General features: G+C 35.7%; 1 protein-coding gene and 2 long non-coding RNA genes across 11 annotated transcripts in view; 2 read left to right on the top strand and 1 right to left on the bottom strand.

Annotated features, from left to right (window-relative positions):
- The window catches only part of LOC127702110 (uncharacterized), a 62,585-nt gene that overhangs the window by 38,865 nt on the left and 10,590 nt on the right, over window positions 1–13,130 (top strand). For 2 of the 9 annotated variants that reach the window (XM_052206168.1, XM_052206167.1), the window contains 2 exons: window positions 267–385; window positions 3,214–3,327. In XM_052206168.1, coding sequence (XP_052062128.1) covers window positions 267–385; window positions 3,214–3,327 — 233 coding nt within the window. Of the gene's footprint in view, window positions 1–266; window positions 386–2,238; window positions 2,304–2,368; window positions 2,434–2,498; window positions 2,564–2,693; window positions 2,759–2,888; window positions 2,922–2,953; window positions 3,065–3,148; window positions 3,328–13,130 lie in introns of those variants that run through there. The other 7 variants (XM_052206172.1, XM_052206173.1, XM_052206170.1 and 4 more) reach the window with 7 other exon arrangements.
- Window positions 3,334–5,351, top strand: LOC127702186 (uncharacterized). Its single transcript, XR_007982302.1, has 2 exons — window positions 3,334–3,827; window positions 3,989–5,351. It is a non-coding gene; the product is annotated as an uncharacterized LOC127702186 (long non-coding RNA).
- LOC127702192 (uncharacterized) lies at window positions 6,348–12,392 on the bottom strand. The gene is made up of 2 exons (XR_007982311.1): window positions 12,014–12,392; window positions 6,348–6,402 (listed from the first exon to the last, which is right to left on the bottom strand). It is a non-coding gene; the product is annotated as an uncharacterized LOC127702192 (long non-coding RNA).

Genomic DNA, 13,130 nt, shown 5'->3' with positions numbered 1-13,130 from the left:
ATCACAAACAATTTTTATATGGCTGAATTTAATGTATAATATTTGTTCATAAATTTGTACTTGCTAGCATCTATCAAAGATCAAAATGATGCTTCAAATTCAAATTTATTCAGATATTTCAGGTGTGGTAAGAACAATTGTTTTCTCTGGGAAGAACTTCTTCCTTAGCAGTAGAATCTTCAGAGCCTAATGGCAAAAATTATAAAACATAGATCATACTTTACTGGATTAAAGACCAACATTATTATTATCTTTTTAATCTTTAGATTGTCCAAGTTGTAAGATGAAGTATTCATTAGCTAAAGGTGGATGTATGCATTTTAAGTGTCCACAATGTGGATTTGAGTTCTGTAGTGGATGTTCACAGCCTTTTCATCAGAAAGGGGTGAGTTTTCATTATTATAAACATGTTTTACTTGTTTAATAGCTTTGATTAATAAATATTAAATCATAGTTTCAATTTGAGGAAGAAAAAAACAATTCTGGAAGATCAGTATTTTATTATCAAACGACCCAAATGATGAAAGTCCAATGGCAAATATTTCATGCATTGCAGGTTAAGAAACCAATTTAACAATAAGTAGGTTCTGCAAAGTAGTTCAGGGTGTAGGAATTTAGACTGTCACCTATAGATCCTTCAAAGTGTTGTTGCAGAGGTTCTTTTACTCGCAAAGCGAGTCACACTTTCTCAAGAGGAAATAGTGGACTAAATGTTCCCATTCCAATTGGAAGTGGCTGTGTATCAGGAAGTCCATCTGACCAGTCAGTTGAAAACTTGAATAAATCAAGTTAATTTGTCAGTCTTGATAAACATATGCTGAAATACTGAGTCAAGTATTAAAATCGTATGATTTTTTTGGGGGGGCAATCAATACTTTGTCAATCCAATCAATACTATGTCATTCCAATTAATACTGTGTCTTTCCAATCAATACTTTTTCAATCCAATCAATACTATCTCAATCAGATAAATACTATGTCATTCCAACCAAGACATGTCATTCCAATTGTTCAATTGGTCAAGATCTATCAGCTCTGAAATTTTCAGACGAATCGAACAACCCATTAATGGGTTGCTGCCACTGAATTGGTAGTTTTAACAAAATTTTGTGTTTTTTTGTTATTATTTTGAATATTATTGTAGATATATATAAACTGTAAGCAGCAATAATGTTCAGCAAAGTAAGATCTACAAAAAAGTTAACATGACCATAATTGTCAATTGACCCCTTAAGGAGTTTTTGCCCTTTAAAGACAATTTTACACAATTTGTTCATCAAGTTTGCTAACATTTAAAAATCTTCTCCTCTGAAACTACTGGGCCAATTACCTTCAAACTTTAACTAAATGTTCCTTAGGGTATCTTGTTTATAAATTGTATCCGAAGTTTGTATCCATCGACAAACATGGCCGCCATGGCTAAAAATAGAACATAAGGGTCAAATGCAGTTTTTTGCTTATATCTCAAAAACTAAATCTTTTAGAGCAAATGTGACAAGGGGTAAAATTGTTTAATTGGTCCCTGAAATTATCAGACTAATGGAACAACCCATTGTTGGGTTGCTGCCACCGAATTGGTAGTTTTAACAAAATTTTGCAGTTTTTTGTTATTATTTTGAATATTACTATAGATATATGTAAACTGTAAGCAGCAATAATGTTCAGCAAAGTAAGATCTACAAAAAAGTTAATATGACCAAAATTGTCAATTGACCCCTTAAGGAGTTATTGCCCTTTAAAGACAATTTTACACAATTTGTTCATCAAGTTTGCTAACATTTAAAAATCTTCTCCTCTGAAATACAGGTGAGCGATTCAGGCTCTTGAGAGCCTCTTGTTTGTAGGTTTTTGTAGAAAATACAGATCATGTCTTGGCCAAGGCTTACATTGTCTATTGTTCCTTTTTTGTAGGTTTGTAGAAAATACAGATCATGTCTTGGCCAAGGCTTACATTGTCTATCGTTCCTGTTTTGTAGGTTTGTAGAAAATACAGATCATGTCTTGGCCAAGGCTTACATTGTCTATCGTTCCTGTTTTGTAGGTTTTTGTAGAAAATACAGATCATGTCTTGGCCAAGGCTTACATTGTCTATTGTTCCTTTTTTGTAGGTTTGTAGAAAATACAGATCATGTCTTGGCAAAGGCTTACATTGTCTATCGTTCCTGTTTTGTAGGTTTGTAGAAAATACAGATCATGTATTGGCCAAGGCTTACATTGTCTATTGTTCCTTTTTTGTAGGTTTGTAGAAAATACAGATCGTGTCTTGGCCAAGGCTTACATTGTCTATTGTTCCTTTTTTGTAGGTTTGTAGAAAATACAGATCATGTCTTGGCAAAGGCTTACATTGTCTATTGTTCCTTTTTTGTAGGTTTGTAGAAAATACAGATCGTGTCTTGGCCAAGGCTTACATTGTCTATTGTTCCTTTTTTGTAGGTTTGTAGAAAATACAGATCATGTCTTGGCAAAGGCTTACATTGTCTATTGTTCCTTTTTTGTAGGTTTGTAGAAAATACAGATCATGTCTTGGCCAAGGCTTACATTGTCTATTGTTCCTTTTTTGTAGGTTTGTAGAAAATACAGATCATGTATTGGCAAAGGCTTACATTGTCTATTGTTCCTTTTTTGTAGGTTTGTAGAAAATACAGATCATGTCTTGGCCAAGGCTTACATTGTCTATCGTTCCTTTTTTGTAGGTTTGTAGAAAATACAGATCATGTCTTGGCCAAGGCTTACATTGTCTATTGTTCCTTTTTTGTAGGTTTGTAGAAAATACAGATCATGTATTGGCAAAGGCTTACATTGTCTATCGTTCCTTTTTTGTAGGTTTGTAGAAAATACAGATCATGTCTTGGCAAAGGCTTACATTGTCTATTGTTCCTGTTTTGTAGGTTTGTAGAAAATACAGATCATGTCTTGGCCAAGGCTTACATTGTCTGTTGTTCCTTTTTTGTAGGTTTGTAGAAAATACAGATCATGTCTTGGCCAAGGCTTACATTGTCTATTGTTCCTTTTTTGTAGGTTTGTAGAAAATACAGATCATGTCTTGGCCAAGGCTTACATTGTCTATTGTTCCTTTTTTGTAGGTTTGTAGAAAATACAGATCATGTCTTGGCAAAGGCTTACATTGTCTATTGTTCCTTTTTTGTAGGTTTGTAGAAAATACAGATCATGTCTTGGCCAAGGCTTACATTGTCTATTGTTCCTTTTTTGTAGGTTTGTAGAAAATACAGATCATGTCTTGGCCAAGGCTTACATTGTCATCACCCTAGAAATTGTTTGTATTATCTACGAGATGAAGATTTTGATGACTTACAGAAATTACTCAAGGTTAGTACCATGATATTCAGCAAAATATGTTGCAAGTGACCTTAAACTTCAGAAAGTATTGCAAAAATCAGAAAGACATTTCATTTCTCCTTCTGGTTCCTTCTTTTCACTTTTTTATCTGTCACCTGACAATGATAAAAAAAAAAAAAAAGAATACTGAACAGATTAACAAAACCAATCACTTAATAGACCACTTTCGAGTTCGTTGCATTTCCGTCAAACATTTTTATACGACCGCAAAAAAATTATGTGGTCGTATATTGGTATGACGTTGGTGTCGTCGTCGTCCGAAGACACATTGGTTTTCACACTCTAACTTTAGTTTAAGTGAATGGATCTCTATAAAATATTACCATAAGGTTCAAAAGGAAGGTGGGGATTGATTTTGGGGGTTATGGTACCAACAGTTAAGGAATTAGGGGCCAAAAATAAGCATTTTTGTAACTTCCAGACATAACTTGTGTGTAAGTGTATGGATCTCTCTGACATTGTACCACAAGGTTCCACATCACATAGGGAATGCTGGGATTGATTTTGGGGGTAATTGCCTCCAAATTTTAGGAATTAGGGGCCAAAAAGGGGCAAAAAACAAGCATTTTTCTAGTTTCATGACAATAACTTGTGTGTAAGTGTATGGATCTCTCTGGCATTGTACCACAAGGTTCCATATCACAAAGGGAATGCTGGGATTGATTTTGGGGGTAATTGTCTCAAAATTTTAGGAATTAGGGGCCAAAAAGGGGCAAAAAACAAGCATTTTTCTAGTTTCATGACAATAACTTGTGTGTAAGTGTATGGATCTTTATGAAATTGTACTACAAGGTTCCATATCACGAAGGGAAAGCTGGAATTGATTTTGGGGGTAATTGCCCACAACGTTTAGGAATAAGGGGCCAAAAATAAGCATTTTTCTAGTTTTCAGACAATAACTTGTGTTCAAGTGTATGGATCTCTCTGAAATTGTACTGCAAGGTACCATACCACAAAAGGAATGCTGGGATTGATTTTGGGGGTAATTCCCTAGAAATTTGAGGAATTAGGGGCCATAAAGGGGCAAAAAAACAAGCATTTTTCTAGTTTCAGGACAATAACTTGTGTGTAAGTGTATGGATCTTTATGAAATTGTACTGCAAGGTTCCATATCACAAAGGGAAAGCTGGGTTTGAGTTTGGGGGTAATTGCCCTAAATGTTTAGGAATTTGGGGCCAAAAAGGGGCCAAAAAACAAGCATTTTTCTAGTTTCCAGACAATAATTTGTGTTCAAGTGTATGGATCTCTCTGAAAATGTACTCATACATGTGAACCTCCCGACGGGAGTACAATAATCCCGTTTTCAGGGGTCTCCTCATCCCGACCTCCCGTTGAAAAAAAAAAAATCCCGTGTATGAAATATTTCATGAATGAAAAATTTCAGCCCAACATATCTGGTGTAACTGACATTACCTGAAGTTATATTTTACCTGTAAATCAATTAACATGCATAATTATATGGCTTCACTTGTCACTTTGGGTGTCAAACATACTGGTAATCAACGATTTTTACCTCAGGCTAACTGCTGTTGTGTAATAAAACTTTGTGTATTTAAAATGAATGTTGGGTTACTTCCCTTGATTTATCCTGTTTTAAGTTACTTTCCTTTAAATAATGTAAATTTTTAAAAGAATATAAATAAAATATAAATTGAACAAATAATCATAAAAGGATGGTAATTAAATGATTATAAATGTCTTAGGACAAATAAAAAAATAATAATTTGAAAATTATTTGAGGGTTCTATACTTCCTTTCAAGGCTTAAATTGAAATTTATATAATAACTATGACCCCTGTTTACAGTTTGAATGTGTTACTTATCATGCATTTAAAATCTACTTGCATAAAGATAAAAATAAAAAATCTACTTGCAGATAGATAAGCAAATGTTCTGATTGCAATGAATAATGGTAAAAAAGATATGACCTAAAAAATTTAAAGAACATACTAAAAAAGAAGAATGTTAGATTGAACAAGTTGAAAGTTTAAAAAGATAGAGGAAATTTATAAGTACAAGGGTACTATAAACATAATACATTCGGATGGAAAGTTGAAGAAAACACACTTTAACAGACAATTTCTACAGCACACGGTTACATTCACGACAGAATTTATGTCGATTAAAAACCTCCTGATCTGAGTCCTAATCTCCTGACCAAAATTTCCCAAACTCCTGATCTTAGTTTCACAGTCCATCACATGTATGTGTACTGCAAGGTACCATACCACAAAGGGAAGGCTGGGATTGAGTTTGGGGGTGATGAATCATAAGGGGGTTCAAAAAATTGGGGGGGGGGGGATCTTCGTGCCAAGTGAGCTTTTCTCATCACTTGGCATCCGTCGTCGTTAGCTTTTTACAAAAATCTTCTCCTCTGAAACCACTGGGCCAAATTTAACCAAACTTGGCCACAATCATCATTAGGGTGTCTAGTTTAAAAAATGTGTCCGATGACCCCCGCCAACCAACCAAGATGGCCGCCATGGCTAAAAATAGAACATAGGGGTAAAATGTAGATTTTGGCTTATATCTCTGAAACCAAAGCATTTAGAGTAAATCTTACAAGGGTAAAACTGATTATCAGGTCAAGATCTATCTGCCCTGAAATTTTCAGACAAATCGGACAACCTGTTGTTGGGTTGCTGCCCCTGAATTGGTAATTTTAAGGAAATTTTGCAGTTTTTATACGACCGCAAAAATTTTTGCGGTCGTATATTGGTATGACGTTGGCGTCGTCGTCGTCGTCTGGCGTCGTCCGGCGTCGTACGAAGACACATTGGTTTTCGCACTCTTACTTTAGTTTAAGTGAATGGATCTCTATGAAATTTTACCATAAGGTTCAATACCACAAAAGGAAGGTTGGGATTGATTTTGGGGGTTTTGGTACCAACAGTTAAGGAATTAGGGGCCAAAAAGGGGCCAAAAATAAGCATTTTTGTAACTTCCAGACATAACTTGTGTGTTAGTGTATGGATCTCTCTGACATTGTACCACAAGGTTCCATATCACAAAGGGAATGCTGGGATTGATTTTGGGGGTAATTGCCTCAAAATATTAGGAATTAGGGGCAAAAAAAGGGGCTAAAAAACAAGCATTTTTCTAGTTTCATGACAATAACTTGTGTGAAAGTGTATGAATCTTTCTGAAATTGTACTACAAGGTTCCATATCACAAGGGAGAAACTGGAATTGAGTTTGGGGGTAATTGCCCTAAACGTTTAGGAATAAGGGGCCAAAAAAGGGCCAAAAATAAGCATCTTTTTTAGTTTCCAGACAATAACTTGTGTTCAAGTGTATGGATCTCTCTGAAATTGTACTGCAAGGTACCATACCACAAAGGGAAGGCTGGGATTGAGTTTGGGGGTGATGAATCATAAGGGGGTTCAAAAAATTTGGGGGGGGGGGGGAGATTTTTATTTTTTTTCCTTTTTTTTCTTTTTTTCCTTTTTTGTCGAGCCTGCGACTTTTGTCGCAGAAAGCTCGACATAGGGATAGCGATCCGGCGGCGGCGGCGGCGGCGGCTACGGCGGCGGCGGCGGCGGCGGCGTTAGCTAACTTCTTAAAAGCTTTATATTTTAGAAGGTGGAAGACCTGGATGCTTCATACTTTGTATATGGATGCCTCATGTTACGAAGTTTCCGTCAGTCACATGTCCAATTTCCTTGACCTCATTTTCATGGTTCAGTGACTACTTGAAAAAAAAGTTCAGATTATTTGTAATGTTAAATTCTCTCTTATTATAAGTAATAGGATAACTATATTTAGTATGTGCGTACCTTGCAAGGTCCTCATGCCTGTCAGACAGTTTTCACTTGACCTCGACCTCATTTCATGGATCAGTGAACAAGGTTAAGTTTTGGTGGTCAAGTCCATATCTCAGATACTATAAGCAATAGGTCTAGTATATTTGGTGTATGGAAGGACTGTAAGGTGTACATGTCCAACTGGCAGGTGTCATCTGACCTTGACCTCATTTTCATGGTTCAGTGGTTATAGTTAAGTTTTTGTGTTTTGGTCTGTTTTTCTTATACTGTATGCAATAGGTCTATTATATTTGGTGTATGGAATGATTGTAAGTTGTACATGTCCAACTGGCAGGTGTCATCTGACCTTGACCTCATTTTCATGGTTCAGTGGTTATAGTTAAGTTTTTGTGTTTTGGTCTGTTTTTCTTATACTGTATGCAATAGGTCTATTATATTTGGTGTATGGAATGATTGTAAGGTGTACATGTCCAACTGGCAGGTGTCATCTGACCTTGACCTCATTTTCATGGTTCAGTGGTTATAGTTAAGTTTTTGTGTTTTGGTCCGTTTTTCTTATACTTTATCCAATAGGTCTACTATATTTGGTGTATGGAATGATTGTAAGGTGTACATGTCCAACTGGCAGGTGTCATCTGACCTTGACCTCATTTTCATGGTTCAGTGGTTAAAGTTAAGTTTTAGTGTTTTGGTCCGTTTTTCTTATACTTTATCCAATAGGTCTACTATATTTGGTGTATGGAATGATTGTAAGGTGTACATGTCCAACTGGCAGGTGTCATCTGACTTTGACCTCATTTTCATGGTTCAGTGGTCAAAGTTAAGTTTTTGAGTTTTGGTCTTTTTTCTTATACTATTATGCAATAAGTCAACTATATTTGGTGTATGGAAATATTCTATGATGTACATGTCAGTCTCGCAGGTTTTATTTGACCTTGACCTCATTTTCACAGTTCATTGCTCAGTGTTAAGTTTATGTGTTTCAGTCTGTTTTTCTTAAACTATAAGCAATAGGTCAGCTATATTTGTTGTATGGAAGGATTGTAAGCTGTTCATGTCTGCCTGGCATGGTTCATCTGACTTTGACCTCATTTTCACGATTCATTGGTCAATGTTTAGTTTTCTTGGTTAAGTCTGTTTCTTAGAAACTATAAGCAATAGGTCAACTATATTTAGTGTATTGAATGATTGTAAGGTGTACATGTATTTCTTGTTTGGTTTATATGACCTTGACTTCATTTTCTTGGATCATGTTAAGTTTATGTAATAGTTGTAGTAAAGCTTTCATTTAGGACTATCAACATAATATCAATGGTTAGTAAAGAAGGCGAGACATTTCAGCGTGTCCACTCTTGTTTTTTCTTTTAAAATTTTCCATTTTAAGTTGGTTATTTCTGATTTATATTTAAAAGCAAATAATAATGATATGGTAGGAGATACACACCAAACAGGATGTGTAAATTATTATATAATAAGTATTGTGCAATAGCAAGAAATTTTCAATTGCACAGTATTGCACAATAGCAAGAAATCTTCAATTGCACAGTATTGCGCAATAGCAAGAAATCTTCAATTGCACAGTATTGTGCAATAGCAAGAAATATCCAATAGCACAATATTGCGCAATAGCAAGAAATTGTCAATTGTACAGTATTGCGCAATAGCAAGAAATATTTAATTGCACAGTATTGTGCAAAAGAAGATACTTCCTATAAATTGCTTATTTCTTGACCAATTTCAATGGGGTTTTATTCTTGAATTCTTGGGGTTCTTTAATATGCTGAATCTAACCGTGTATTTAGTTTTTGGATTTTGGGCCCGTTTTTAAATTGGTCCACATTGAGGTCCAAAGGGTCCAAAATTAAACTTTGTTTGATTTCATCAAAAATTGAATTATTGGGGTTCTTTGATATGCCGAATCTAACCGTGTATTTAGATTCTTAATTTTTGGTTCCGTTTTCAAATTGGTCTACATTAAGGTCCAAAGGGTCCAAAATTAAACTTAGTTTGATTTTAACAAAAATTGAATTCTTAGGGTTCTTTGATATGCTGAATCTAAACATGTATTTAGATTTTTGATTATGGGCCCAGTTTTTAAGTTGGTCCAAATCTGGGTCCAAAATTAAACTTTGTTTGATTTCAACAAAAATTGAATATATGGGGTTCTTTGATATGCTGAATCTAACCATGTATTTAGATTTTTGATTTTTGGGCCCCGTTATCAACTTTGTCCACATTGAGGTCAAAAGGGTCCAAAATTAAACTTTGTTTGATTTCATCAAAAATTGAATTCTTGGGGTTCTTTGATATGCTGAATCTAACCATGTATTTAGATTTTGGATATTGGACCATAATAGGTGAATGTCCAATTTAAAATTTTTAAGTTCTTAGACCACATTCATTCTGTGTCAGAAACCTATGCTGTGTCAAATATTTAATCACAATCCAAATTCAGAGCTGTATCAAGCTTGAATGTTGTGTCCATACTTGACCCAACTGTTCAGGGTTCGACCTCTGCGGTCGTATCAAGCTGCGCCCTGCGGAGCATTTTATTGGTTATTATCTTGAATATTATTAAGTCTCTCAAACGAAGTTTGGGAAGACTTATTGTTTCTGCTCAGTTCTTATTATTATTATTATTATTCTTCTTCTTCTTCTTCCTCTTCCGCCGCTTTTAAATTTGAACTTGTCCGCACCCGTTCTCCAAAACCGCTAGTCAGATTAACTTAGGGTTTCACAATATGTTAGACTAACATGTCTAGTGGTGCAATCAGGGTTTTGTTTGTGCAATGGGGTTTATGAAGGGGTACTTTGAGGGGCAAAAAGAAAAGAAGGTTTTACTATAGAACCCTATGGGATTTTATTTTTTAAAATTTTCAAATGATTATAAATTGAAAACCGTTTGTGATAGACACAATCTTTTTAATTGAAAATGTTCTAAATGATAAAGCCCATTTAATGAAATACAGGGTTAGTCCCCAGGGGTCACCCCCACCCCTGCCATTTAAGAAAGTTCTAATACCTTGTAAGTGGTCAAGATCCCCACCCCTAAACCATATATATTTTGGTTTGTCATGCTAAGATGGTTTGAATGATATACAGGGTTAGTCCCCAGGGGTCATCCCGACCCCCTGCCATTTGAGAAAGTTCTAATATCTTGTAAATGGTCGAGATCCCCACCCCTAAACCATATATATTCTGGTTTGTCATGATAAAGCACATCAAATGTAATACAGGGTTAGTCCCCAGGGGTCACCCCCACCCCATGCCATTTAAGAAAGTTCTAATATCTTCTAAGTGGTCAAGATCCCCACCCCTAAACCATATATATTCTGGTTTGTCATGCTAAGATGGTTTGAATGATATACAGGGTTAGTCCCCAGGGGTCATCCCGACCCCCTGCCATTTGAGAAAGTTCTAATATCTTGTAAATGGTCGAGATCCCCACCCCTAAACCATATATATTCTGGTTTGTCATGATAAAGCACATCAAATGAAATACAGGGTTAGTCCCCAGGGGTCACCCCAACCCCTGCCATTAAAGAAAGTTCTAATATCTTTGTAAGTGGTCAAGATCCCCACTCCTAAACCATATATATTCTGGTTTGTCATGCGAAGATGGTTTGAATGATATACAGGGTTAGTCCCCAGGGGTCATCCCGACCCCCTGCCATTTGAGAAAGTTCTAATATCTTGTAAATGGTTGAGATCCCCACCCCTAAACCATATATATTCCTGTTCGTCATGTAACGAATATTTGAATGACGTATAGGGTCAGTCCCCAGGGGTTCCCCCTACCCCCAATGTTCTAGTATCTTGTAAATGGTCGAGATCCCCACCCCTAAACCATATATATTCTGGTTTGTCATGCCAAGATGATTTGAATGATATACAAGGTTAGTCCCCAGGCATCACTAATGCATATAACTTTACTGGACCAAGCCAATTTTCACTGGACGTTGCCCAATGTCAGGCGACCCTGGGAATTACGAATTATGGGAGCTTCGTTTGGGAGACTTCGTAACAGCATCCTGTTACAATCATTTCTTGTTATAGATAGAGATAAACTGTAAACAGCAATAATGTTCAGCAAAGTAAGATCTACAAATAAGTTGTCATGACCAAAATTATCAGTCGACCCCTTTAGGAGTTATTGCCCTTAATAGTCAATTTTTAACAATTTTTTGTAAATTTTTGTAATCTTTTACAAAAATCTTCTTCTCTGAAACTACTGAGACAAATTTTACCATACTTGGCCATAATCATTATTAGGGTATCTAGTTTAAAAAATTTGTCCGATGACCCCGCCTTCCAACCATCATGGCCGACTTGGTTAAAAATAGAACATAGGGGTAAAATGCAGTTTTTGGTTTATATCTCTGAAACTAAAGCATTTAGAGCAAATCTGACAGGTGGCAAAAATGTTCATCAGATTTAGATTTATCTGCACTGAAATTTTCAGACGAATAAGACAACCTGTTGTTGGGTTGCTGCCCCTGAGTTAGTAATTTTACAAAAATTTTACAGTTTTTATACGACCGCAAAAATATTTTTGTGGTCGTATATTGGTATGACGTTGGCGTCGTCGTCGTCGTTGTCGTTGTCGTCGTCGTCCGAAGACACATTAGTTTTCGCACTCTAACTTTAGTTTAAGTGAATGGATCTCTATGAAATTTTACCACAAGGTTCAATACCACAAAAGGAAGGTTGGGATTGATTTTGGGGGTTATGGTACTAACAGTAAAGGAATTAGGGGCCAAAAAGGGGCCAAAAATAAGCATTTTTGTAACTTCCAGACATAACTTATGTGTTAGTGTATGGATCTCTCTGACATTGTACCACAAGGTTCCATATCACAAAAGGAATGCTGGGATTGATTTTGGGGGTAATTACCTCAAAATTTTAGGAATTAGGGGCAAAAAATGGGGCAAAAAACAAGCATTTTTCTAGTTTCATGACAATTACTTGTGTGTAAGTGTATGGATCTTTCTGAAATTGTACTACAAGGTTCCATATCACAAAGGGAAAGCTGGAATTGAGTTTGGGGGCAATTGCCGAAACGTTTAGGAATTGGGGGCCAAAAAGGGGCCAAAAACAAGCATTTTTCTAGTTTCAGGACAATAACTTGTGTGTAAGTGTATGGATCGTTCTGAAATTGTACTACAAGGTTCCATATCACAAAGGGAAAGCTGGGTTTGAGTTTGGGGGTAATTGCCCTAAACGTTTAGTAATTTGGGGCCAAAAAACACATTTTTCTAGTTTCCAGACAATAACTTGGTCCGGGTACACAGTTATCGTCCTTTGATTTTCGTTGTCCACGAATATAGTCCCTAGTGTGGACAGTGTGTTACTTGTCGATTTTTTTTATACCCCTTCCGAATTTATTTCTCCATGTTTTATGACTCAAATAGTAAGTAGGGGGGTGAAATGACACTGTAAAAAAATTTGGGTCATGAATTTTAAAGTAAAGTAGTGATTTGGTCCAGCTGAAAAATGTTAAAAATTAGCACATCGGAAGCTGTCAAAAGATTTGAAGACCCCCTTAGCATGAAATTGTCCATATTTTGAGTTAGAGCCGATGAAGTTTTCTATAATTTTGATATAATTTGTCCCAAAAGTAGTACAACACACTGTAAAAATATTATTGAGAAAGCGCAGGTGGGATTTTTTTAATTTCCATTTATTGTCTAAAAGAAATGCACTACGAAATAACTGTGTACTCGGACCTAAGAGGTGAAATCAGGAAATATAGAATCTGTACTTTGGCAACTTCCCTGAATGATTTGATGGTGTCAATTTATCAAATAGCATAAAACTAAAGGATTTAAACTTTTATTTGATAGAATTTCTGCAAAAATGACCAATTTTGGCATTTTATGGTCAAAATAAGCATTTCATAGCTTTTTCAATTTTGATGCATAAGTGGCATTCTGACTTTCTATCTGACAGGTTTTTATGTGTCAATATTTGTGTTTCTATGTTTCAATCCAGTTGTATTACTCATTTGTGA

This window comes from Mytilus californianus, unplaced genomic scaffold (assembly GCF_021869535.1).
Source record: "Mytilus californianus isolate M0D057914Y unplaced genomic scaffold, xbMytCali1.0.p SCAF_5, whole genome shotgun sequence".
NCBI lineage: Eukaryota > Metazoa > Mollusca > Bivalvia > Mytilida > Mytilidae > Mytilus > Mytilus californianus.
The sequence above is the reverse complement of the archived record's forward strand: the minus strand, read 5'-3'. Positions and strand labels throughout refer to the sequence as shown.